Genomic DNA, 27,376 nt, shown 5'->3' with positions numbered 1-27,376 from the left:
CAATAATAAAAAATAAAAATATCAATAAACATGCTATACTGCCTTTTTTGGTTTGCAATATTTATTTCCTAGAACAATATGATCAAATATTTTTAAACACTAAAGAACGAGAAGTTTCTGAATTTAGCATACCTGCTATAGTAGGTATAGGTATTGTTGTGATTATTAAATAAACAAATAAATATTGTACCCATACTCATTAATTCATTTAATAAAACAATAACATTGAAATAAATAACTAATATATTATGATCATATACATTTAACCACATTTTAATTTTCAATAAGCTTAAAGACCTATTTTAAATATATGAATTTCAGTAATTTCATAAATAGTATTAGTTCAAAGTATTATTACCAATAATTTGTAACTATAGATCACTCGATTTTACTGCACGAAAATACTGCAATCTGGACATGGAGGTTCCTTGGCTACGATGTGTCTCCGTGTGATGCAAGTGACGCTTATTCAGAGGTGGTTGATTACAAGCACATCTTTTCAGGACATCAATTTTTAACCACAGAAAGATAAAACTTCTTGATAGCTCCAAAATGTATTATTTTGTAAATTAAAAAATTGATTTTGCCATTCTATAATAGTATAAGGTGATTTATGATTTATAATATATCATAAAATTACAAAACAAAAAACATTTAAAATTCAAACCATATTATGTTTAAGAAAATGGGAAATATAAATGGATAACAAATGCTTGCCATTTAAGAAAATATTTTTTAAGTACATAAAATGTACTGTTGTTTGTTTTTACAATTACCAAATGTTATACTTAACATTACTTTCGACAATCAATAATTGAATGATACCGATCTATTGAACAAGTTTAAATAAGATAATGGCGTTTAGACCAGACAAATCTTGGTTAAAATAATTAGATAAATGTATTTATATGTAGGAATGACTAAGATACTTATGAAATGGTGATTTATTCCATTTACAATTGTTTTATTCCAAATCTGTTCAAAAATTACCAATCAACAAAATGAACGGAATTATCAGAAAAATTAATGACTTTTCAAATTAAAATACCTACGCCATTTTCTACAAGAGAAGAAAAATGATTTATAAAATATTATGAGCTTTTACTCGTACAATTCATCTGCCATTGATAAACCTTTTTCATTTGTCTTACACACATTGTCCTTTTTAGTTTTACTTTATATATTGTTTGCAAACAATTACTTCCAAAAATATATTTGCTTTAAGTTAAAAATAAAAAATATTAGTTTGCTTCAACTTCTTTCCTACCTGAATTACAAGACAAAAATTATTATTTAACAAATACTTTTAGGATAGGTATTTGACCAAATTTAAATCTTTTATATTTTATTCTTTCTTTGATAAAAGTTATAAGAGCATTGTGTTCTTATATCCAATATACTCTATTAACGTTTTGATACTTGAATATGATCATCTTATCCAGCCCCTATAAGATACACTGCCGTATATAACGATAAATTAGAAGAGAAATACCTTTAACAGGTGAAGTGAATTTGATGGTAAATCCTAACCAACATATTCATCTCCTTGTAACTTATTCCATTAACGGAGAGCATTGGTTATTATTCACTCCTTCAACACCAACCATGTTGATAGTGCATAATCCCAAAACATTTTAACACACGACCTGCGATTATTGAATACAAAAATCAACAAAAATCCATTTATAGATATAAAATAAGGTATAAATAATTTTTATTTAACCTGTATTAATATTTTGAAATTTGAATAACCCATCTGATCAATATTCCTAGTGCACCGTTTAAGCTGATTATCAATTATTTAAACTCCTGTACATTATAAATATGCATTAGAAACACGAAACACAAGGAAAATAAAATGATTTTTTTTAATTTTATGAGTAATAAAATAATTCATACTTTTTAAATTGAAAGAGAAATATAATAGAAGGTGCTTAATATGGATATGTGCATTAATGAACAGATAAAATCATCGATTTAGGCTATGTAAGCATTAAGATATTTAAATTTAAAATGTTCAAACGTTACAAAAACTAATCTTAGTACCTAAATCGTAGACTTAGCTGTTTTTTGTTCATAATGCGTATAAACAACAAATCACCAAAACACATAACAATACAAACAATACACACAATACACATACAGGCAACACATATAATACATTAACTTATAAACTTGAACACAAAATTTTAGGTTGTTTTACATTTAATACATAGTGATTTTAAAAATTTACTGTACACAGTTCCACAAAAAAGACATATGAAACATACAAACAGTTATAAACAAGAAAATTAAAATCTGTACAATTTTAAATTCTACTGAACAGTGCAAACTAAATTCCCAAAACAGTTTGAAGAATACTGCTGAATAGATTCTCTACGTGGCAAGTTTTAATAGTCTAAATCGACTTCACTTTAGTATTTTCAAGCATTGATTAGAAAAGCAGTCTCTGTCCATTTCAATATCATCAAATAATTTAAAATACATCTACTTTTTAGTTAATAAAACATATCTGTGGTTAAATTTCATACATGAAGTGATAAGTGAATTTCAAGAAACAAAAATATTTATAGAATTAACATTACAAATCAAAAGATAAATATTTAAATTTTTTGAAATTTCCAGATGTGCACTACAATAACTACAATATCACAAATAATTTTTTTGACAAGTATTCAGAACAAAAAAAACAACTGTTTCAATATTTATGACATGATGTTACTTGAAAAATTATATAAATTAACAAAACTAATAATACCTAAATTAAAATAAACAATTTTATTAGCTATTGTGATAAATGTGAAATAAAATATTTCACATTTCAAAAATAAATGTAAAATATACATATAATTTGAAATGCAAAATTCTGAAGAAAAACAATATTACAGAGCTATTAATTATAAGGAACCATGAACCAATTATTTAGTTTACTTGAATAGGTTAGCTAATTCAATTATATTTCAATAGCTTATTAATATTTAAAGAGCACCAAAAAAGACCTTAACCTGAACTTCAAAAATGTCCAAAACACAATATGTAACCATGCCAATGTTTAGAATTGTTTACATCTTAAATTAAAAATCAGATCAATAGCCTTACAAAGAAATATCAAATATTTTCAAAATTTAAAATCAATAATTTTTGATTTTTCTTTTTGTACCAACATAAACAAATCTTCTACTTGTTCACTAGAATCGTTTTCAGTTTTTATCGAAGCTTGAAAATCATTTATTTTCTATACCATTAATGTACTTGCAATAAACATACTTCATTGGGTATTTCTCTGATATATGTGCAGTGTAAATCAAATTATTCTTATTGGCAATACATATCTAAAAAAAATGATCATGATTACTTTTCAATAAAATCAACTAAAATTAGACAAATCGAAGCTTGTCAAATAATCTAATTCCCGAATAAATCCCATTTTTGACACGCCTCGATGTGTACAGATTTACTTTGTCAAGTAAAATAGTATTCTGATGATTACGGCCATGATTACAATGATATTGCAATAAAAATAAAATTTTGAAAAACTGATTAAAAAATAATTTTTATATATAATTGATTTTATATAATGTCATTTATTACAATATATTACATTGTATATGCAGTTTGATAAAAAATAAAAAAATTATTTTAATAATTTAAGACAAAAAAAAAACGTAATAAGTATACACATTTTTTTTTAATAAAACAAAAAAATATTTTAAAAAATGTATCATATAAATAAAATTAAAAATACCGTCTAAGATTTGCTAAGATTAAATACTTTTGCATATTTCTTTTTAAGGTCTTTGGGACAATATTTATCAACTACGTCTTCAATCAATGATTTATAGTCGAATATTTTTTTCAATTGCTGTCTAATTTCATCTAATTGAGCTCTTGATACTTTGCTTCTTTGAATGTTATCCTAAAAATTTAAATATTAATATATAACAAATTTAAACATTGAAAATTAAATTATTAAAAATACTATTTCATAAATTATTTTAAATTGTACAAAATAGTTTAAGTTATTTATTCAACACATAATTGTTTTTTCAATATTTTGAATCCAAATAGTAAATCATCATAATTGGATATAATTTTATTTTAGATTATTAAATTGGTAAAAAATAAAAAATTGGAAAAAATATTATGTGAATAAATTATATAGCTAGTTTAATAAGTACTGTATTTAATAAAATTTTGAGTTGTTTATTCTCTACAACAAATAAGCAGGATATCAGTTTCATACTTTTAAAATATAATAAAACAAATTATATCATTAAAAAAGGATTACATTCATAATGCTTAAATATAATGAATTAAACAACTTTTTGCAGAATACATACTTTAACGAGTTCAATGAGATTATGGCGCTGCCTAAGATCTTTTACATTAGCTTCAATTCCAGACATAAGTTCAGTCATTCTTGTAATAATGTCGTCTTCGATATTTATCTATAACATTTTTATTAATTTGTTAATAAATTATTTTACATGACTATTAGAACTATGGTTCTTAGCCGGACTCATAAATAGATAATTGAGTATGGTCAAAACTAATTTTTATATTTTATTCCCATTCATTTCTATCCAATAATATAGCAAATTACATGTCACTATAAAATTTAAGAACTATAATAAGTTATAAATATCAAATATTTTATTAGTACCTAATATTAATATCATAAACCATAAATTATTTCCTTTAAATATATTGAATGCACTACAATTATATGTTTTGTCATCAAATACAGTAACTTAAAAAATACAATTTGTAATTGTACCTGTATGAAATTTAGATCAATATAAATTAATCTTTTTAAATACAAACCAAGGCTTGATTATTACTTTCAAAATAATTAATGTTTTTAGTTACCATTTCATCAAATTGATCTAATAAGTGCCGAACTCTCCATCCAGATATGCTATCTGACGTCCATTTTTTAGCTTGTTGCATATCAGCTAATTGCTTTTTAGTTTCTTTGACTTTAAAATCAATGTGCCTACAAAATAATTTGTTATTCATTAATTGATAATAAAATCACAAGCTAACTATTATAATTGCCACAATAGAAAATGTGAACTTTGCTATAAGTTATAAATTTAAAACTCAACAAATTTAAATTCAGCAGAATAAAGTTTATATCTTAACTTTAATATTAAGAGTAAATTAAATTTTAATGTAAAATACTATCAATGTTTAAAATGTCAACTTTTTTTCAATATTTTAATTTATGATATTTCATACTCAAATACTGCTTATAATTTAAAATATCCAAAAAAAAGGCCCGACACTTAAACACAGATGTTTAAAAAATGGTCAGATCACTTCAACATTTTAAGTAACAACACAGATTGGTTCTATCATACTAAAATGTGATGTCTTACATTTGTAAGCAAAATACAACATATATATGCAATACATAGGTAAAAAATATTGGTTACAATACAAAAAAGTTTGAACATTTAATAATAAATTGTAACACTGGATTTTAAATTAGGTACATCTGAGTGGCCAAAAAAACAAAAAAGTACGCAACACAGATGTATTATTATACATAAATGTTGCATTTATTAATTCAAATAATATAAGTTTTAGATCTATACCTTTGAAAATGGTGAGAGTTTCCCCCCCGCCACGTATTTTTATAACTTCCCAATAATGTTGGTCGTTTATTTTTAGGTTTAACACAAGCTGAGCTTTCATCACTGACTTCTGCAGGTGTTTTATTTTCTTCAAAGAATGTTTTATCGGACTTAACATAATCAAATTCTAAAATTCAAACAGAAAACAATATTAATTTTTATAATTTATACTTGGATTAAAAATATAATTAATCCTATTAATTTTTTAACTTACCGTCTCCAAAATCATTCCCGAAATCATCATCATCGTCATCATAATCATCATCAGCAGGACAATCATCATCAACATCCATATCATCTAAGTCATCTTCTGCTTCATCTTCAGCATCGCCATCAATTAAATCGTCATTACAATTGAAAACTTCATCGGTAAAATCTTCGGATTTATCATTTTTTATTGATTTTTCTTCCACATACTCCATATCATCACCAACTATTTTAAATGGACTATCTTCTTGATTAACAGGGCTAAAAAAAGCACAAATAACAATTATTCATGTAATAGAGAATAATTTAAAATAAATCATACAATATAATATGTACTTACAGTAGCTGTTTACGAGGTTTTTTCCGTGGACTAATTTCAACCATTATGTGTGATTGCTTATTTAAGGCAGAAATTTGAGGTAGTAATCTTACCTCTGGTATTTGTGGTACCACAAGTGAATCTAATTGTAAACCAGTTTCACTATATCCATTTCTATTTAGTGATGTTTCGTCTGTATTTTGACATTCTTCAATATCAGGCTTGGTTAATATTGGTATTAGGTTTTTTTGCGCTCTAAGTACACTAAATTTATAACATGTAAGTATAAATATTTAAAACAAACAAAAATACTTAATAGCTACTTACCCATCTGCATCACGCTTCCTTAAAATACTAGGCCTGGGTGAAATAATTGGTTTAAATACATGTTGACTATTGGGTATATTTATGCACGGCTCATCAATATTTCCAGGAATGGGACCTATAATAAAAAAAATATTGCATATAAAAACATTAAGTTATATTCAGAAATATACCTGTCAAAACTTTTTATTTTTATTGCCTAAAATAGTTTGCAAAATTAGTTTTTAATAGAAGTTTTTACAACAGTTAAAAATTACAAGTTATTTTAATGATAATAAATTATATGGTCCATATACTTCAGGATTTTAAAATTAATTTAACTATGATGTGTTAAAAATGAATATTTTTCAATATTATCACACATTAATTTGAATACTTAACTGTTGACCTTAGCTGAAATAAAATGACTAGTCACACATGGTGGCTGTAGTCGAAACCACTTTATCAAACATGAATAAACATCACTATTAGTGTAGAGTGTGTATTACCAATCAAAAACTATCTACATAAAAAAGGGACACAAAAATGTCCTCGCCTAATCATTTCATTTTGCCCCAAGTTTATTAAATTGTATACAACATCTAACATGATGATAGTTTTATAAAAATATAACAAAAAATTGTATTAAATAATTATAATTTTAAGTAGTGAACTAAAATAGAATGAATAATTAACCAATTATTAATCTTAAAATATGTAAGTTTTTTTTGGACTTGTTTAAGGATATTAAATTTTTAGCGTTAAATGTAAATAAAATATTACAATTTAAAAATTTTCATAGCTCAAAAAAACATTGATAGTGCTCGTATAATAGGTCAATTCACTCTAATACTATTACTTATTACAGAAAACTGAAACTGTTAAATAAAATAATATTGTAAGTTTATACATGTTGATGTGATGTCATTCTAATTAAAATACTTCTTTTATCTTCAAAAGAATAATAAAAATAATAAATTTTAATTGTTATTGAACATAAATAAAATATAACTGTTACAATTAATTGAATAGAAAAAAAGGTCAACTATAAGTGAAATTAACAAATTTATTTATTATTATTAGTGTAATACGTAAGAATTATGAAGTATATGGAAATTATTCAAAGATAATAATTTCTATTTTTTTAAATCATGCATCAGTATGTAAACAGAAAGGTATTTTAGGAAAATCAAAGAGGTTTCATATCCTAGTAGGGTGATTAATGTACCATAACCATTTATCATAAATAACTCAGTAAAAAAAAAAAAAAACTAACAAATTTAAGAGTATAATTAAAACTGTTTTACTTAAAATAATAACAAATATTTGTAGTTAAATAATATTAATAAAAAAAAGGTCATATTGTTTTATTAAATGCAAATTTTATTTAATAAACATATATTTAAGTTTTTAAATGCATTAAGTCTGACCATTATTTATCAATTTATTATGAACTATGATTTATATATTTTAGCATCATTTTTAGACATTACATTTTATGTTGAAGAAATGATTTACAAAACACGGTTTACTTCAAACTTTAAAAAAATTTCATCATAATCCCACTTTATTACAACTAAGTAAAGCTAATAATAATATTAATAATTATTCTAATATTTAAAATTGATTAGATCAAATATTATCTTAGGTTGCAATTTATTAAAGTACGTATTTAAATGTAACACGTAAATTATTATAAGTATATATTAGTTATTTAAACAACTATAAAATATCTTAATAATTCACTGTCAAGAAATCCAAAAGATAACAAAATAATTATCCAAGAATATTATTATTTAAGATTTTTGAAATATTTTTGCTCATTATCATTTTGTTATTATGCATATTGACAACTATACATTGATTCCTAATATTACAATAGATAAGTAATCATAAGATAATTATAGTTTAGCTATATTTATTAACAATAGTATTATTAATCAACCCAAGAACTCATCAAATTCTGTTAATTGAGTCCATTTTGTATTCAATTGATAAGCAAAGGCTTAAGTTAAATTTCAATGTTAGATGATTTAAATATTCAACATATTTTATCAATTTTTTAGGTTTACGATTATTTGAATTTAACTTAATGGATTAGATAGTATTTATACAACTATCATCATTCACAGTTTAGTTTTTCAGTTGTCACTTTAAGTCATTATTATAATATTATGGATTTTATGAAATCTATCATGACTTTTACTTGCTGGATTAAAGATAATGAGGTAACAATGATAACTAACAGTGTGCCTTTATAAGCAAAATAAATATTCATTATGAATGTACATTACCCAAAACTACCCAATAATATTAGATTTAGTAACACGGGGAATTATTTAATTAATAATAAAATACAATTGGAATGCAATTCACTTAATTTTTAGAAAATAGGACGCATTAGTCTAAAACCGAATTTAATTTGCTAACTTAACTAATAATTTTAGCATGTTAATTATTTTCTCTACCAAATACCTCACCTATATCTCTTAAAATTATAACTAATTATCTTTAGAAATTTTGCTAAAATCAATTTTAACGAGGAGTTTTGGAGAGAAAATTTTACACAAGACCTAGAGTCGAATAAAATAAAATAAAAAAAAAGAAAGATCAAAGATATAATTCATACTTAGGAAAGAAAAGCAGATGACAGAAAAATGTATGGAGAAAAGAAGCAACTTATCTTAGAATTATGGGAAAATGTTATTATGTCAGTTAATCATTGACATATAACTTAATTTGTCGTTTCAAACATTACGCCCTAATATATAATAACAGTAAAATTGATCAAAAACGCCTATTTTATACACAATTTACTGTTTTAATATATGATAAGCAATTACGATATATTAAAAAAAGTAAGTAAATATAAAATAACTTGAATATTTTACATCATACCCGCTGAGATTTGATTAATATGGAAAACAATAATAGTATAAATATAAGGTGTTTCTATGGTTAATAAAAATAATGTTTAGTGTCTAGTTTATAAAATTCAATAAAAGATATGTTTTTATAAGTTATAAGATTAGCCAGTTACACCATTTTAGGTAACTAAAATTGAAATATTAAAATTGCTACTCAACTTAAAAAAAAAAATAAATGTACAAATTTGATGAATTTAATTGTATTTCAATAATAATAATTCATTATATAGGTAATATCTATACTTTGTTCCAAATAAGATGACTTATGCGCAAACTACTAAATTACGTTCAGTTTGAATTGGAGTAGATCGCTTGCCACCGCCCGCATTGCGAAACCGGTCGCCTCGTCGTACTTCCTAACTGACGTGTTTGGCCTGCGACTCGTAAGCCACGTCCAACGTGCGAGAACACAAGTCATCTTATTTGGAATGGACATTATATTGTTTGTAATCATTTTAAATATTTAATTATATTACATAATGAATGTAAAAACATGTAAGATTATGCTAAAATATACTTGGAAATATTTGTAAAATATGTTACATATCATACTAAATCCTATTATTTAAACAATAATTTCCTATTACCTGTCAATTAACATGACTTTTCAAGATTGATATGTAAAAGCATTAATATATGTCTCGATAAAATGTGTTATAATGATGCTATTATACATAGCTGAAAACACTCTTAAAAAGAACATAACTATCATGATATTTTTATGCAACTAAAATTATGAAAAATTGTATAAAACAAACTCGTACTGAATTAAAAACTTCTGATGATTATAGACACGTAAAAATATCTAAATCTAAATAAATTGAAGAATTGGATTGTGATACCGTTAAATACTTATTAATATTAAAAAATTATATAATGGAACTTCTTTTCAAAATATTAAAAAAATTATAAATGTTTACATTTTTTAGCAAAACTGCAATATTTATTAGTTTATCATTTGTTAAAGTAAAATTCACAATTTAACTCATCGTTTTTTTGGATATTAAACAAATAACGACACCACTAATGATAGATAACAGATTTGTTAATGATTAAAATATTAAATTAAACTATAAACTCAAATATTGAACTAGACGTGATCACTAACAAATTACATTAAAAAAAAAGAAGAATAAAGATAATTCTGAGAACAGTTACTATAATCAAATATATGTATGATTACTAGGGTAAAGATTGTAATATATTTAAACAATAACTTTGATATTAATATGAATGTACTAAAAACCATATTAACTAATATACTATTTTTTATATCGATAACAAAATAGTATAATTTTTATTTTAACTAAATATTTGACATAGCTTTAGGCAAACATGTAACATAGCATTTGTTTAAACTAGTTTTTAAGATAAATTATTATATTTCTTTCAACTAACCAATTAAGGTTTATTTACAAACGATCATAGTATACAATGATGAATATCAGTTTTTACAAGTACTATAATCTACTTGGAAGTATACAAGAGTATTGAGAAATAAATAAGCATAACTAAATATATAAGAGAACAAATAAAATTATTCTAAGTAAAACAAGAAATTGTATATTCTAGTTTGATTTTAAATGGTTTATCCCTCCCTTCACCCAAGAAAATTTTTAATAATGAAATTGAGATTGAGGTACACTTACTAAATATAAATTTTTTTCATGAAAAATATTTAACTATTATTCATGTCTAATAAATTATGAGCGTAAAATAGTTCTATTTTAAAGCCATTCTATGATCTAAATAATTTTAAATAAATTTGTCATAATTACCATGAATAACTGCAGGATTAACAACAGCATTTTTATGGTGGTAACTTTTAGGAGGAAAACGAGCAAAATCACTCTGAGTATAAACTGGTGGTGTGCCTGGCACCAAACTTTGACGTATACCTGTATATTCAGGTATGCTATCATAAGAACCTATAACAAAATATTAAAATGTAAATGATTAATTTAATAACAAATATTAAACTTTTAAATGAAAAAAAAAATGTGTAAATAAAAGATATATCACAATCATTTAACACATTCAAATGCAATTTAAATATATTGTTTAACATACCTGTCTTATTTATTACAGAAAAATGTGATACAGCAGGAGTTGATGGTATTGGAACAATCTGTGAATGAAATCAAATAAATATGTTAAAATTGATAAAACTTAGGTACCTTAATTTAAAATACTAATAATTGTATCAATAGAAAACATACTTTAGCAGGAACAACTTCATTTGACGAATGAATAACATGCGATGTAGGTGTTATTATAAGAGGGGAAACATTTTGAGATTCCATAATAGAACGTTGCATTGATGTTGTAACAATACGGTTTTGCGCTTGAGCTGTCATTTGAGATCGTGCAGGTGCAAATCCAATTGTTTTAATAAGCCCATCACTTTTCATCTGAACCTATTAAATAAATAAAAAAAACGATCAAGTTTATGTATATTTCAAGTTTAAATCAAAGTTTCTTACACAACCACTATATTATAAACTTTAAAAAGCTTTATCAAGTATAAGTTGTACATAAATATATTTAAATTGTGTAACAGAAATTATGGTTTTATTGATGACATTTTTTTTTTTTTTAATGTAAATTTAATTGTTCATATGTTGATTCATCATTTCCCACATAAAAATGTGTGTTGATTATTTTATCAGAAAAACACATTCTACAGATATGACTCTTAAATACAAGAACTGGATTAATAATATATTAGTTAGTTTCACAAATATAATAATAGATAAATTTATTTACTGTTATGAGCTGATTAAAAACAATTATTTAGTTTACTCATGCCTAAGTTAATTAAAACCTAATCTTTTAAAATAGTGCTTTATTGGATATGATAGTGAGATCAGTATGAAATAAATTAAATAGATATAATTGAAAATAATTAATTAATTGCTATTTTAAAATTAAATTAGAAAACAATTAGAATTGCATTCTAAAATAATCCTAAGTAATTTTAGTAATTTATTATAAAAACCATAAAATATCAAGTTTAAAAAGTATAAAAATACTACAACAAAACAATCAAAATCTAAAATAATTTAATATTCTGTATATTTATATTATAAATATTAAAATTTATTACTTAGTAATAATTGTATACTAGTGTACTAGTAGTGAATAGTATACTAGTTGTAACTTGTACAAATAGTCTAATACTAAAGCATATCTAACAAATACCGACAATGTATCATCTGCATTAAGCATTAATATCTAAAAATATCATGACTTACTTGTGAACCCAATTGTTTTGAAGGATGTAATATTACAGGACAAATATTAAGTTCATCTCCAACTTCATGAGCTGACAATTTTGGTATACCTTATTAATAAAAAAAGACATAATTAAGTATTAGATATTTATATTATAAAATAAAAATAAAAAGCTACACTAATTTTGTTTCTAATATCTATGAAAATTAGTAAAATACATAACTAAATATTTTAAGTAAAGTAAACGAGGTACAAAAGAATAAATTATGCAGTGCTTAAAACATATAACTAAATACAAACATCTAATTACTATTATATTATTATAATACTTATGCTGAATTACTAATAGTAAAATTTTTATCTTTTAAATGAAGAAATTATTTTAGTTATTGATTTGTTAAAAATATTTTGAATATTTATCAACTCAGCATTAGCATGTTTTTTAAATATAAACTAACCTGGTTTGATTGAATTTCCAATGGGTGTAAATTGAGTTAATGGTATATTATGAGATGAAGGATTGCACATTCTATATGCCTGGAAAAAAAAAATTAATTAATACATAATATAACTTAACTTTTTTCCCTTTAAGGATTAACATTAATAACCATACATAGTTTCAATATATAGAAGCTAACATGAAAAATAATAGCTTATGAAATATTTAAGTATATTTTATATTGTTATCTAAAATAACAATATATTATAATTTTAAGTACCAATAACATTTCCCTAGTGTAATGTAATGTACAAATTTAGATACAATTTACACCTATTTTATTAAACAATATTAAATATGTATAATTTCAGTAAATTTATTTTAAATATTTAAGTTGTGTACTACTAGAAATGAGTCAAACTATTCATTTTTTCATAGAAATGATAGTGATCATACTTATATTGTTTGATGTTAATTAATGTTTATAAAATGCTGAATGTTGTAATTACAATTATTTTTTCTGCAGAATTGAACATTTAAATAAAATGTGACATTTTCATAAATTAAAATATTGAAGATACATATTTTTGTTCATGTGTAAAATATTACATAAATATAAACAGTTGAAAACTTACAGAGGAACACAATACCATTGTCTGAAATTAAAGGGTAAACTATTATGTATAAACTGTTCAATAGATACTTATTAATTTTGTTTTTTAAACACCAATGGCAACTCAGAGAAGATGACACAGACGCATAGTACAAATTAATAGGAACAAATGAGAGGCTTACATACTGCCTTGACATGGATAATTAATTAATCATAAAAATTAGATCAAACAATGAAAATGGCATAGAGTTAATTATTAAGACAATGATTATTAATTAATTCTGATGAAAAAAAAATGTTAGTTTCAAAATACTATTTTATAGAAAATTGTGATTTTAAAACATAGCGTGTAGCTATTCGAAATGTAGAAGCACAAGTGAAACACTTAAAACCATGATTCGACCAACTATAGGTAGAAACTTATACCTAATGAGTAGGTAAGTACCATGTTGCCACTGAGTAAAATGGTAAGACATGAACATTGAAATTACAGTGATGCCATTTCAAACGAATTAATTTTCAAATAATTGCACAACATTAATTTCGCATTACAGAGATGGTTTTGGGATTATGTCTGTTAGACGTGTTTTTCATGGAACATATATCGTTAGAAAATACGGAAAACCTATATTGACGCCATCAACGACAGACTTCGAGCGAACCGATGCCAGTTACGTTACAAGTGTACCAATGTAACTACTGCATTAGTAACGAAAAACCGACATCAAAGTTGTAATAAACCGCGAACACGACATGAGGGACGAGCAGAAAGAAAAAAACGATCGTCATACCTAACGACGAACCCCGTCGTGTCGCGGGTACCTCAGAAAAACAGCACGAGACAAATATTCCCATCACAACCGCAATACAACACGACGTTTTGGGGAAGGATTTGAGAACGGGGTTAAGGTACACCCGTCGTCGAACGTTTTTCTTTTTTTTTCTTCTTTCTTTTCTCGCGGCGGTTATGGTCCGAACCCCCTCGGTCGAGGACGTTGTGAGAGAGACGGGCGCGGGGGAGGGCGCCGCGTTTGAACCGCATGGGACGTTTTCGACGACGACGGCGGCGCCGGACGGGCGGACGGGTAGAGAGAAAACGGGCGGGCTAGCTCCTGTCGCCTAAACAGGATGGCGGCCGACTGGCCGATACTCACGGTGGCTGGCACGTCGACGGCGCTCTTTAGGACGTCTTGTTTGCCGATGTTGGAGAACGGACTGGCCGTCAGTATTATGTTGCTGCCGTCTTTGATCTGTTCGGCGACGTCACTCATGCTGAACGGGTGCGGGCGAGCGAGGTCGGGCGGCGAATCGTCGCCGGTAAAACGGTACGAGACAACAACAAGGACGACGACGACGACGACTGTAACAGTGACTGCGACGGCGGCGTCGGGCGCGCGCGGCTACGGCGGCTGCTGCTGTATAGACTGGACCGACTGTGCGCGGCCACTCGGAAAGCTATCGCAGACCGCCGGACGGACTTAGGCCGGACCGGACGACGACGCAACGAGCGTACAATAACGGGCTGTGTACAACGACGGCGCGATGGCCGGTGGACGACGCGGCGGCGGCGACGGCGACGGTGGTGGAGGCGGCGGAAGCGGCGACGACGACGGACGGCATCGCGCGCGACCGGACGGCAACACGTACACCACCGGACGACGTCTACGACGTATTTAGCACGCCCGCTCGACCGATTGCTGCGTCAACTGTGTCCCGTTAAGTACTCGGCGACGACGACGACGATGATGACGACGAACGAGCGTGTTGGCTAGGAACGGCGGTTGGGAGGCAGACGATGACGACGGTTTCGCGTTCCGACAACGCATAAAATATCGTTCGATTACCGTACGGAGAGATTACTCTCTCGGTAGTATATCATGTACTGTTTTTGGTCTATGTATTCGTATTTGTTGTTATTATGGCGTTTGTGTATATATATATTGTGTGTGTGTGTGTATGTGTGTCTATGTGTATGCGTGTGTGTGTGTGTGTGTGTGTGTGAGCGTATATTACGTGTGCAACGATAGAAATAATAATTGGCAGAAATATCGCTCGAACTGATCGCGGAGCGAGTGAAACGGTCGTTTTCTATAGTAGCAGCAGCCGCCGCCACCGCCGTGTCGTCGTGTTGTCGTCGTCGTTGTTGTTGTTGTTTTGTTGTTGTTATTGTTGTTGTTGTCGTCGTCGTCGTCGTCTCCTTCTCTTCCCGTCGTCGTTGTCGTCGTCGTCTCCACAGCAATTGTAACGCAATAATAATAATAACGATTCACAATAATTCGAAACGTGCGTGTCTCTTCTCTCGGTGCTGCTCGACCGTCTCGATTGGAATATAAATTAGCGCGCGCGTCACATGCACGGTGCGGCGGTACGGATCGAGTAGACAACACACTGGTGGCGCGCACAAGTATTTCGTCGCGATGCTTTCTCGCTGGCTGCCGCCGAGTGGTGTCGGGGACCGCCGCCGCCTGTTCCGACGGTGCTGCTGGCTGGCAGCTGGATAATCTATTGCACAAACGCGGCCGGGCGCATGCGCGTCGACGACCGTCTGCCCCGCTCCGCCGACCTGTCGCACAGAGTACCGCGGGGCGCGGGCGACTAGCGTTTCCCGGCGGCGGCGGCGGCGGTCGTTACAAACACGAAAACGCGCGCGAAACCGCGACGTGACGCCGTCGGGATTGCATCGAAAAACAAAAACGATTTCCCGATCGATCATCGGACAAATCGGTACCAAGTACCAACAACGATATCTGGACAATGTGGCCGCCGACGATCAGCTCTTTTACGGCACGCAATAAGTCGTTTGAGTTTTTTGTTTGTTTTCGTTCGGTTGTCGATTGTTTTTTTTTTCCATACGCATATTACTTTTTCTTTATTCCCCCCCCCCCCCCCCCCCCTTTTATAACGACCGTAATTGAACTGTAACCGTTTTAACTGGTCGAATAACAAATGACAACGGAGGCGACTGGAAACCGAACGACCGCCTCCAAGTGCGTTATCTGCGCTCGATTTTATCCTAATTATCACGACTAGAGGGTCAACCGATATTCTTCTACTCTTTTGCACGTCGCGACGACGGTATAGTTAAATGCGTTATTGATATCGTTACTTGTTGTGATCGTGCGACTGCAGTCGTCCAACACTCGAGTACCAAGTAGGTAGCCTACCGACTGACTGTCTTCCTCCATCAACAAAAAGATCTACTCTCTAACAACATAGTGCCAATTTAAAAGAAAAAAAAGGCCCGGATGAGACCTCTGCAAAGTAAATACTGCCGAGAGATAAGAGAGAAATAATTAATGGATCGCTAGACACTAGAATACAACGCCTAAGGACAGTGTTACGTATTTATAACATTTCATGTAAAAATCTTATGTCGAGTTGTAGGTTCGACTAGATTATAAGCCAATGAAACGAGCTAATTAATAATATATTTAATAGAGTAGTAATTCTCAATTGACCTCTACAGAGAAATATTGTTTTATTATGTTTGATAATCAATGTGAAGCAAGAAAGCAATTGGTTTTATACTTGAATTGATATAATTCTAGCATACATAACGTTCTGGATATTGTAAAATATAAAATTTCACAGTAGTTTTAAAAAATATATATGTTTTTATCAAAAGAATTACGTTTTAATAGTATACTATAGGAAAAATAATAATAAGCTAATTGACATTAAGTTAATACCATAAATATAAAACTGCTAGTTAAATATGTTTATTTCAACACTGTTGACTTTTATTTTTCACTAAAATAGTGAATACTAATGCAAATAATCTAGAGTATTAACTATCTAAGCATTTTAATTGAAATCTTAAAAAAAGATGCAAGTACATTACAATTATTTATAACCATAAAATACCAAAAGCCTCCTTACTGACCACACACTATTTAAAACATACTCAAGAAAATTTATCTAAACCATTTGTTTATCATCGAATTCTCTGATGATAAAGAAACAAACTAACTATAATTAAAGTGACTTTTTTAAAACTTACACGTGGTTCCAACTCCAGACCATCTTGTAATTCAAAAGAATGACTATCAGTTTCATCAGTAGCTTGTAATGGAGATAACATTGATATATCTAATCAACAGAAAATGTAAAAATTATAATCAATAATTTAAAATATGTTCATAGGTATATTGCAATTAATAAGATCCAATCATAACGTATTATCAATAATAACTAATAGACAATCTGAAAAAATTGCGTTTGAGTATACTTAGTAAAGATACCAATACATCCATTTAGAAAATGATCATATACATATTTGACATATTTGTCACATATATTTGAATGCTTTTTTTCAACACTTTTCAATTTTACGTATAAATTGTACAAGTAAATGAGAAAATTAATTTTATAATTGGTAATAAGTAATTAATAATTTAAAATTGTCATGTCACAAATAAATATCACTAAGACTTGATAGTTTATGCTGAAAATATATATTTAATTCTGGAATACTTTAATACCAAATGAACGAAAAACTGTTGTTAATGAAATATATAATAAATAAATGTTTAATAGTTTTATAGTATCTAATTATAAATAAAATAAAACAATGATAAAAAAAAAAAAAATGTGAAAAGTGATGAATTATTAGAATTTTAGATATAATTGCATTTAAAAATCAAATAAATGTATACAAATTATTTTTAAAATCCAAAAAAATTGTTCATTATAATTCAGATTGTTTTATCATAATTATAAGTTTATTAATAAGCATAATTAAATTATTAAACATTTATTTATTATATATTTCATTCATAAACATTAATAATTGTTAGATAAAAATTTATAATGGTACATGAATATAACATAACAATTTTTAATTAATAATTATTGGTTAAAAATTTATTTTTTACTCGTGTCTACAGTTTAATAAAGAAAATTAAAAAGTATTTAAATATTTGAAATGTTTGTTCATTGTTTTATAAATTTATGTATTTGTATGCAATTTTAAAAGTGCCTTTTACAATCTTGGTAAAAATATCAAATACTTAAAAATACTGTTTACTCATATTATAAAATATAATTAAATTACCAAGAATAAATCTTAAAGTATATATAAGGTTTAAGAATATTTTTATTTTTTTTTTATTTTAAATGATTATATAGTAAAAATATTTATAATTTTGATTAAATGATTAATATTTACCGTAAATTGGAAGATAAAATAATTCAGTTTTCCCCGGAATTTCAAAGTTTGTTGAATTTTTTCTATAAATAATTTAATTATTATATACATATAAATAATGCAACATTCAAATGTTAAAATAATTGTAATAAATCTCTATAATTCTTACATTGATTGTGTATAATAGGGTTTAAATGCGCTCTTTTCACCTACTGAGTAAGATGATTGAATGGATGAACAAGAACTTGGATAAACTTCAATTGGTTTAGTTGATTTATTTTGTTTATTAAGTTTATTGAAGTTGTATACTTGAATTGATTCTTGAAACATTTTTTTGTTAATAGGTTTATGTTTACTTATCGGTACATTTGGTATACATCTTCTTATTACTCTATGACAATAAAATTATAAAATTGTTTAAATATAATGACAACTTTTTTTTAAAATTATTTATAAATATTTACCTTTTAGATTTTACTAAGATATTTGGCTGTGTTGATTCAGGTATTTCTTGTATCCTAGGCATGCTGGGCAGTTGAAGTGGAATTTGATCATTTTCAGGAATAATAACTAATAAAATAATAAGATTTATTAGAATATACCAACTATGAATAATTACAAAACTAAAAACTAAAAACTAATCAGTAATAATATATCAAATATGCAGCAATCAGAAAAAAAAAAAGTGAGTGAAATTCTATATGAAAAGTCAATAATAATAATAATAATAACAATATATCAATGTTATAACACAAAACAAAAGAGAAATAAAAATTCATAACAAAATCTCTACATTCAAAAGAAAAGAATGTTAAAAAGAATTTTTAAAAGAAATGATACCTAGTATGTTGTGAAATTTTTTTTTATCTGAAACACAAAAAATAGCAACACTGCCATTATTGTCAATAAATGAATTAAAAATGAAATATTTTGGAGATACAAACAATATTAGTACTTATTATACTATACGTCTTGTAATACTAGTTATCTATTGAGTTCTAATTTATTATTTATACATACATTTTTTTATTTTCATGATTATAATCATACTGATAAACTATTTAATATTATATTGCATTTATTTACAATAGAATGAAAAATAAAAAATAAAATAGTGGCTTGGCATGGCATATTGGCTGCTACCAGTCGCGGAATGCGACTGAGAGTAACTAACGACCACAGCTACTAGCTCCCGGATGGGTGACCACTCGGGATCATAGTGGTTAAAAACCTTGCCACACATGCACGTATTTGCTATCAACCGTAACAATCGTAAAATACAACCTACCGTACCAACCTTACCCCTTACCAGAGTTCATAACCCCTACAAACAGCTAATGGCCCTAGTTGCCGGGCTTAAGTTCAATTTAAAAAAAAATAAAATAATAAAATAAATTAATAAGCGAGTGAGTAAGAAGTATATGATGTATATTTTACAATTTTTGATTCAACATATTGATATTGTAATTTCTAAAAGATTTTTCCATGTGCAATGTAAATTAATATTATACAGTCTAATATAAATATTGTAAGAGTATATAAAGAAAAAAAATATATTAAATCATACACAGATAAGTATACAAAGAATTGTTATTTGAGAAAAAAATTTAAAAAACTTACTATTAAGATTCAAATTACATTTTCAATTTTATTCATGAAAAATAAATATTAATTAACACTCAATAATTTTTTTTATGAAATAAAGAACTTTTAAAGCAAAAACTTTTTATATTGATAAATTTAGCTTGAACAAATTAACTTATAAAAATTACTTTTATGATATAAAAATTGAAAAAATAATTGAATTATGAAAAATTAAATAAAATTTTTATTTGTATAGTATACCTTTTACTAATTTTAAATCAGATTAAATAAAACTAATTTAACAATATGAAAATTAACAAATCCTATAACAACTATTAAATAAAATCTAAGACCTAACAAAGACATAATTTTAACAATTCTAAACTGTCTTAAGTTGTTAAGATTATTTTTATTTTAGGTATAGAGTAAATATTTTTAAAACTAGAGTAGAACTTATGTATTAGAGTCAAGTAATATTGGAACAGTCAATTTCATGATCATAACTAGTGATGGACATAATCGAGATATCTCGATTGTTTTTCATAATTGAGATATTTCGATTATGAGTAAAATAATCGAGTAATCAAATAATTTTGATTACGAGTAAAATAGTCGAGTAATTGAGTAATTTCTGATATGAGTAACGTAATCGAATTTTGAAATGTTTTGAATTATTATCTGGTAATTGATTATTTAGTAGGTATATTTTAAATCTGAAAAATGGTTTATATATGACATTACAATTTTCAATGTAGTACATATTTAATATTTATGATTATATGTATTTATTACCTTCATAATTAAGAATTTACAGTGTTTTAAACCAACAGATTTATTTAAAATTTAAATAATAATTATTAAATAAAAAAAATAAAAACTTGTCTTTTATTTAAAGCACCTATTAATAATGCATTATAATGGTTATTACCAACTTATTATTATTCCTAAATTATAGTCTAATTTTTAATTAATATTAAACCAGTAAATAAAAAAAGCAACATTTAACTAATAATTATTTACTATAAGTTTATTCATATTTCGAGTAATTTTTCAATTATCTCGATATGTAATAATATTTGATTATTCTTAACATACGAAAAAACGATTTTAATTTCGAGTGATTTTTCGAGAGATTCTCTCGATTATGAAAATGTCTCCATTACTAATCATTCGATTATGTCCATCACTAATCATAACCCAGAAAAATAGGGTCAGTTAATGAAATCTAGTTTGTATGATTGATTAAGATAAGTACAATTAGATGATTTAACCCGTCGTTGGTGATGCTATGAGTATTTCGCTCACACATTTAATATTTTTAGAACCATTGGTTTATATTTCATTCAATTTTGACAATATTATATAAATGCTTCATTGAGTTATTCATGAAAATAAATACGGAAAAAACATTAAATATTATAAATAAACTAACAAAGTTATTGAAGTCCAATATTGCCGTACATGTAATAATAATGTATATGTTAGCGTTATGCTCGCACGTCACTGATCGCCTTACCATATTATCTAGTTATTTTATTATCATATTATTATATTATTTTATTATTATGCTTTAGCAGTTCAATATTGATATTTATCAGTACCGCGATATATAAATTTGTAGGCTCATATTTATATTTTAATAGGTGAGCATTTCACTAACACATCACTAACGGTGTTATAAAAATAACGTCACCAACGACAGGTTAATCATGTATTTTATACAAGTAGATATAAATATAAATCACAAAATCAAGTTTTTTTTAATAATAAATACCAAATTTTCTACTTAAAAATTATTTTTAATATGAAATGTTTATAAATTACCATGTTTGACAGGATTATGTTCATCGGTGCTGCACACAGTGCAATTAATATCCACTTTATCGACTAAACTTTGATTAGCAGCACTTTTTTGGCGTTCTAAAACGTACTCTATAACTTTAGGGCTGATTCCTGAAAAAAAAAAAATGTAATTAAAAATAAGTAAGGTATTATGCATACCAATTATAAAATGTAAATATTATAGAAGAATAAGTACTTAATGATGTAAAATAGAAGACAATTAATAATATAAGTCTAAATGGATATACCTTTGTTATCCATAGGAGAAAAATTCGATGTATTCACTGATGATAAAGGAGGCTGTAAAGATAAATTGAAAAACATTTAAGATCAATATCAATAATTATAATTTGAGACAATCAAAACTTACATTTAAAGGACTAACTTCCTCAGTTTTATTGATTCCTGAATAAAAAAAAAAAATATGTAAGTACCCATCTTATAAAACTAACTACTCGATTAAAGAACACAGATGAAAATATAATTTACTTGAATAGATTCTTGAAGTAAAATGTGAAGTAGTCACCGGTGAATAAATAATCTGTAAATTTAAATGAAACAAAAATGTAAGTCTTCTACAAATTATATTCATAGAGGAAATAAAAAACTTACACCAGAGGGTATTGTATTATTTTTTGTTTTAATGACTCTAATATCTGAAAAAAGAAAATATGCAAATCAAATCAATAAATTAAATAAGAATGTCAAATTCATAATACAATGAAATTTAATCATTAAATTAGCATGATGTAAAATGATAAGTATTGAAAATTTAAGTTTACATACTTTGTGTTTCAAATGCTGAGGAATCTGAAGCAGTATTCGATGAGTATTCTTTAGATTGAGTGTATAACATATTTGGGTAATGTGGCAAAGTGAAATGTGAAGTAGTTGCCGATGAACAAACAATCTATAAATTTGAACGAAATCAAAATTAAAATCTTGTACAACTTATATTCTCAGAATAAATATAAAACTTACAATAGGAGGTTTAATATCACTTGTTTCAACAGCTCTAATCTCTGAAAAAAATAAAATATGCAAATCAAAATCAATAAATTAAGTAAGAATGTCAAAAAAATTCATAATACAATGAAATTTAATCATTAAATTAGCATGATACAAAATTATAAATATTAAAAATTTAAATTTACATACTTTGCGCTGTAAATACTGAAAAATCTGAAGCAGAATTCGATGAATATTCATTTGAATGAGAATATATCACATTTGAGTAGTCTGCGGGAGTAAAATCTGAAGAAGTCGCTGGCAAAAAAATTATCTATAAATTTGAACAAAATGAAAATGAAAATCTTGTATAACTTATATTCTCAAAGGAAATATTGAACTTACATTAAGAGGTTTAATATCACTTGTTGTTTGAACACCTCTAATCTCTGAATAAAGAAAATATGAAAATCAAAATCAGTAAATTAAGTAAGAATATTAAATATATTAATATTACATATGAAATTTTATCATGATTATATTGTGATAAAGATTAAAAATTAAAATTTGCATACTTTGCGCTGTAAATACTGAAAAATCTGAAGCAGAATTCGATGAATATTCATTTGAATGAGAATATATCACATTTGAGTAGTCTGCAGGAGTAAAATCGGAAGAAGTCGCTGGCAACAATACTATCTATAAATTTGAACAAAATAAAAATGAATATTTTGTATAACTTATATTCTCAAAGGAAATATAGAACTTACATCAGGGGGTTTAGTATTGCTTGTTGTTTGAACACCTCTAATCTCTGAATAAAGAAAATACACAAATCAAAATCAATAAATTAATTTAGAATATCAAATATATTTATATTACATTTGAAATTTTATCATCAAATTAGCATGATATAAAATGATGAATATTAAAAATTTAAATTTACTTACGTTGTGTTTTAAATGCTGAGGAATTTGAAGCAATATTTGATGAGTATAAATTTGAATGTGGATTTGATGTACTTTGACAGATTTTTGAAGAAAAATGTGAAGTTTTCTTCGGTTGAAAAATAGACTATAAATAAATTTGATACAAAAATTTAAATCCATACATTTAGTATTAATTTAAGATATTTAAAATTTACCGTGATATGATGTTTTTCATTTTGCTCGTCATGGTTTTTTTTCAAAGATAAATCCATGATTTTGAATTAAGTAATCTGGTGCAAATCAATATTCTATATGTTCGTCACTTTTCATTCGATCCTGAATAATTGTTACAATATTCAATTAACTTGAAGCTTATACCTAGACTTCTTTCAATTTCTTTTACTTCTGGTTTGATCACTAACCAATTCTCAGAAGAGAAGCAATACATTTAAACATTAACATACACAGCTATTTATTTTAATCATATTTCAAAATGGCCTTTTGTAGCTGCTAATGGATTATCATGCGTAATAGTACGCAGTCGTTTCAAAAACATTAACAAATGACGTTGACTAACAAAAACTCTTCTCTTGGTGAATTATTACCTTATCGCTACCATTTGAATATATGTGGTAAGTACATACCTGTCATGTACATCAATAGGTATTCAATTTGTACTCGTAACAGTCGTTGGGTCACGATCGGTCACTGCAGTTTCGGCGTAATTTTAGGGCGTTCGGTCTATTCGAAAAAAAAATTGACACAATCCAACCGATAAAAAAAAATTAACGTCATAGAAATCGAGGTGCGAACGCGGAGTGTGAGTGAACAAGCGAGGAAATGAACTTACGAGTCGAGTGTGTAGGTACACGGCACACGTTACATAGCACGACGCGGACGCAAAGACAACGCATGGCGGATTGCTGTGAAGATGACGACGATCAGGACGAAGAGTAATGCGATCGCGGCGGCTAAAGCAATGATTCCGGTAATAGGCGTATCCTGTCTGTTCCGACGGCGGTAAACGCGCCGGTCCATGGCGCTCGAGAGAACGACGACGACCAACGTCGGAAGACGCGTTTATGACTCGTCAAAAGTCCGGCGGACAGAGCTAATGGTTTGAATTTTTCACCGGAAGGACGAGAGCGGAGACGAAGAAACGGAGACCACCGGAACTAACAGAAGTTGGAGCGGACGACCGAAGACTGAACGCGACGAGCTCCGACTCGGAACTATTCACTGGCCGCGTGCGTGGGTGCCGAGCACGTTGTTCGCAATAACGTTGGGCCGTTGGACTGGGCGGCGGCGGCGGCGGCGGCGGCGGCGGCAGCGTTGGCGTTGGTGGTGGTAGTGGTGGTTGATGGTGGTGGTAGTGCTGGTTGGCGGTGTGGTGGTAGTGGTGGAAGCGGCGGCGGCGCCGGCAACAGTGAACACCAATTGTGCCCACCCGTGCAAAATCGTTGAACGGCCACGCCGTTCTATATTGTAGCGACCGTCTTAATCCCCACCGACCCCCACTCAAACGATGCGGCCGTTTTCGCGGGAACGAGATCACGTCCAGCAGGTGGTTCCCCTCGGCGAGCGAATACCTACCAACTCGTCCTACTCACCCGACGATCACGTCGATCCGCCATTTTCGTTTTACTCCGGCGCGATCTGTCGTTTTCGAGGGTCGGTTATGGCGGACGAAAATGTGTTTTCGAGTCTGGCCGGTCGGTCGGTTGTCGTCGTTCCCGCCAGCCATCGAGAGGCGCGTCCTCGTCGTAGACTTCGACGAAGTCTTAGCTTAACTTCGAAGAACACGCGGATTATGAACGCTTTCGATGATAATAATAATAATAATAATAACAACAAGACACGCACATTATTCACCGCGTACTTGCGCGACGCGTAAAAGGACGACCCAATCGATTGCGAACAAACGTGCGAACGTCGACCACGACGTCCACGACGGCCATAACGGGGACCAAATCATTCGTTCATATTCGTAACGTTTTGTCACGGGCTACAACACAGAGCAACAGTTGTTGTTTTGCGGTCGACTCTACTGACCATCTTGAGCTATCACTGTGTTATCAGTTATTTTTTTCCAACGCGCCCGTCTTAAAGCTGGAACCGCGGTAACGCGCGTCATCATAGAGAGCGCCGCTGGTTCTCCATGATGCGCGCGCGCGACGACGACGGCGACGGCGACTACAACGGTCGAGCACGCCGGTCGTCGGAACTCGGAAATTCGACGGCGGCGCCACGATGATCGCGGTGTGACGATTAATCGCGTCGCTTTAAAATCCCAAAGTGTTTCGATTAACTCGATTCTACTGGGGGGTTATCCATTCCCTGAATGAAAAATAGGTGATGAATTTGCACGCAAGACATGAATGTGTTCGACATGTGAGTCGAACACGAGGTTTTCGGCATTATTTGAAAAATGGTTGACGGTTGTCGTGTATACGAGACACGAAATACACAAAATACACAAAATAATACATTTATACAAGGACAGTATATCACTACAAAAAAAAAAATATAGAAGATATTTTATTTCAAAAGTATCCATATAATATAATATTATATAAAACGACACATTCATTCCAGCAAATAATATATAACATTATTATATATATACGATATAGGGATGACTTATACCATTCTAATGGTAGATAATAGGAAACCGAAGGCTTACAAAACATATTGTACTCGTATTAATATCGATAATCCTTGAAAGGTACTTACTTATTTTCACTTTAAAATTTATGAACTTGTATTATTTTACGGCTGTTGACATATTTTATAGAAACGCATTTTATACAATAAGTACTATTGTGTCCACAATGGTCCTAAGGGTTCATTTTCAATGAACAGCATGTGGTATTATCTTGTTACATTAATTTTGTACACTTATAACTCCGTCTATGTGGGTTTAAAACTTTCTAAAGGTTTCCTTTGTGATTATACCTCCATGTAGGTAGAAGAATTCATTCGACCACCCGTAGATGTTTTTTTTGTACCATTAAGATTCTAAAATATTCCTACAGATACTTCGTTACATTTATAATATCTACCAAGGACAATCGGGTGGTGCTCGGGTAAGAGAGATTAAGTACCCTGGATATTGCCAAAAACACATTACAGCAAAAAAAAAACAGAAATGAGACGACATTTTTCTCGTTTATTGAAAAATAGTGACGACTCTTAACCATATACATGTATATCACCTATGCGTAATGCGTATACAAACTATTGCGA

At 28.5% G+C, this 27,376-nt stretch overlaps 1 protein-coding gene across 4 annotated transcripts; it reads right to left on the bottom strand.

Annotated features, from left to right (window-relative positions):
• Window positions 1-293: 293 nt before the first annotated feature.
• LOC112590989 lies at window positions 294-24,453 on the bottom strand. Of its 4 annotated transcripts, none has more exons than XR_003114484.1 (33): window positions 24,346-24,453; window positions 24,152-24,275; window positions 23,972-24,015; window positions 23,777-23,900; window positions 23,607-23,650; window positions 23,412-23,535; window positions 23,235-23,275; window positions 23,040-23,163; window positions 22,866-22,909; window positions 22,743-22,794; window positions 22,624-22,658; window positions 22,502-22,553; window positions 22,236-22,364; window positions 19,292-19,397; window positions 18,997-19,218; window positions 18,849-18,910; window positions 17,682-17,770; window positions 13,088-13,166; window positions 12,650-12,738; window positions 11,615-11,812; window positions 11,466-11,523; window positions 11,174-11,323; window positions 6,493-6,607; window positions 6,187-6,429; window positions 5,854-6,107; window positions 5,601-5,766; window positions 4,870-4,996; window positions 4,341-4,448; window positions 3,746-3,916; window positions 3,161-3,332; window positions 1,724-1,809; window positions 1,493-1,646; window positions 294-591 (listed from the first exon to the last, which is right to left on the bottom strand). XR_003114484.1 is itself a non-coding variant. In XM_025334607.1 (30 exons), exons 1-29 carry the CDS (start codon window positions 24,400-24,402, stop codon window positions 3,749-3,751), a joined length of 3,228 nt encoding a protein of 1,075 aa, XP_025190392.1. In that variant the 5' UTR covers window positions 24,403-24,453; the 3' UTR covers window positions 2,938-3,332; window positions 3,746-3,748. The 4 variants fall into 4 exon arrangements, 1 of the variants encoding a protein (XP_025190392.1); XR_003114485.1 differs by having other exon boundaries at window positions 3,165-3,332; XR_003114486.1 differs by having other exon boundaries at window positions 3,268-3,332.
• Between the last annotated feature and the right edge of the window lie 2,923 nt (window positions 24,454-27,376).

Source organism: Melanaphis sacchari, unplaced genomic scaffold (assembly GCF_002803265.2).
Source record: "Melanaphis sacchari strain LSU unplaced genomic scaffold, SCAv2.0 Contig123_pilon_pilon, whole genome shotgun sequence".
Taxonomy (NCBI): Eukaryota; Metazoa; Arthropoda; class Insecta; order Hemiptera; family Aphididae; genus Melanaphis; species Melanaphis sacchari.
This window is presented reverse-complemented; position numbering and strand designations above follow the sequence as displayed.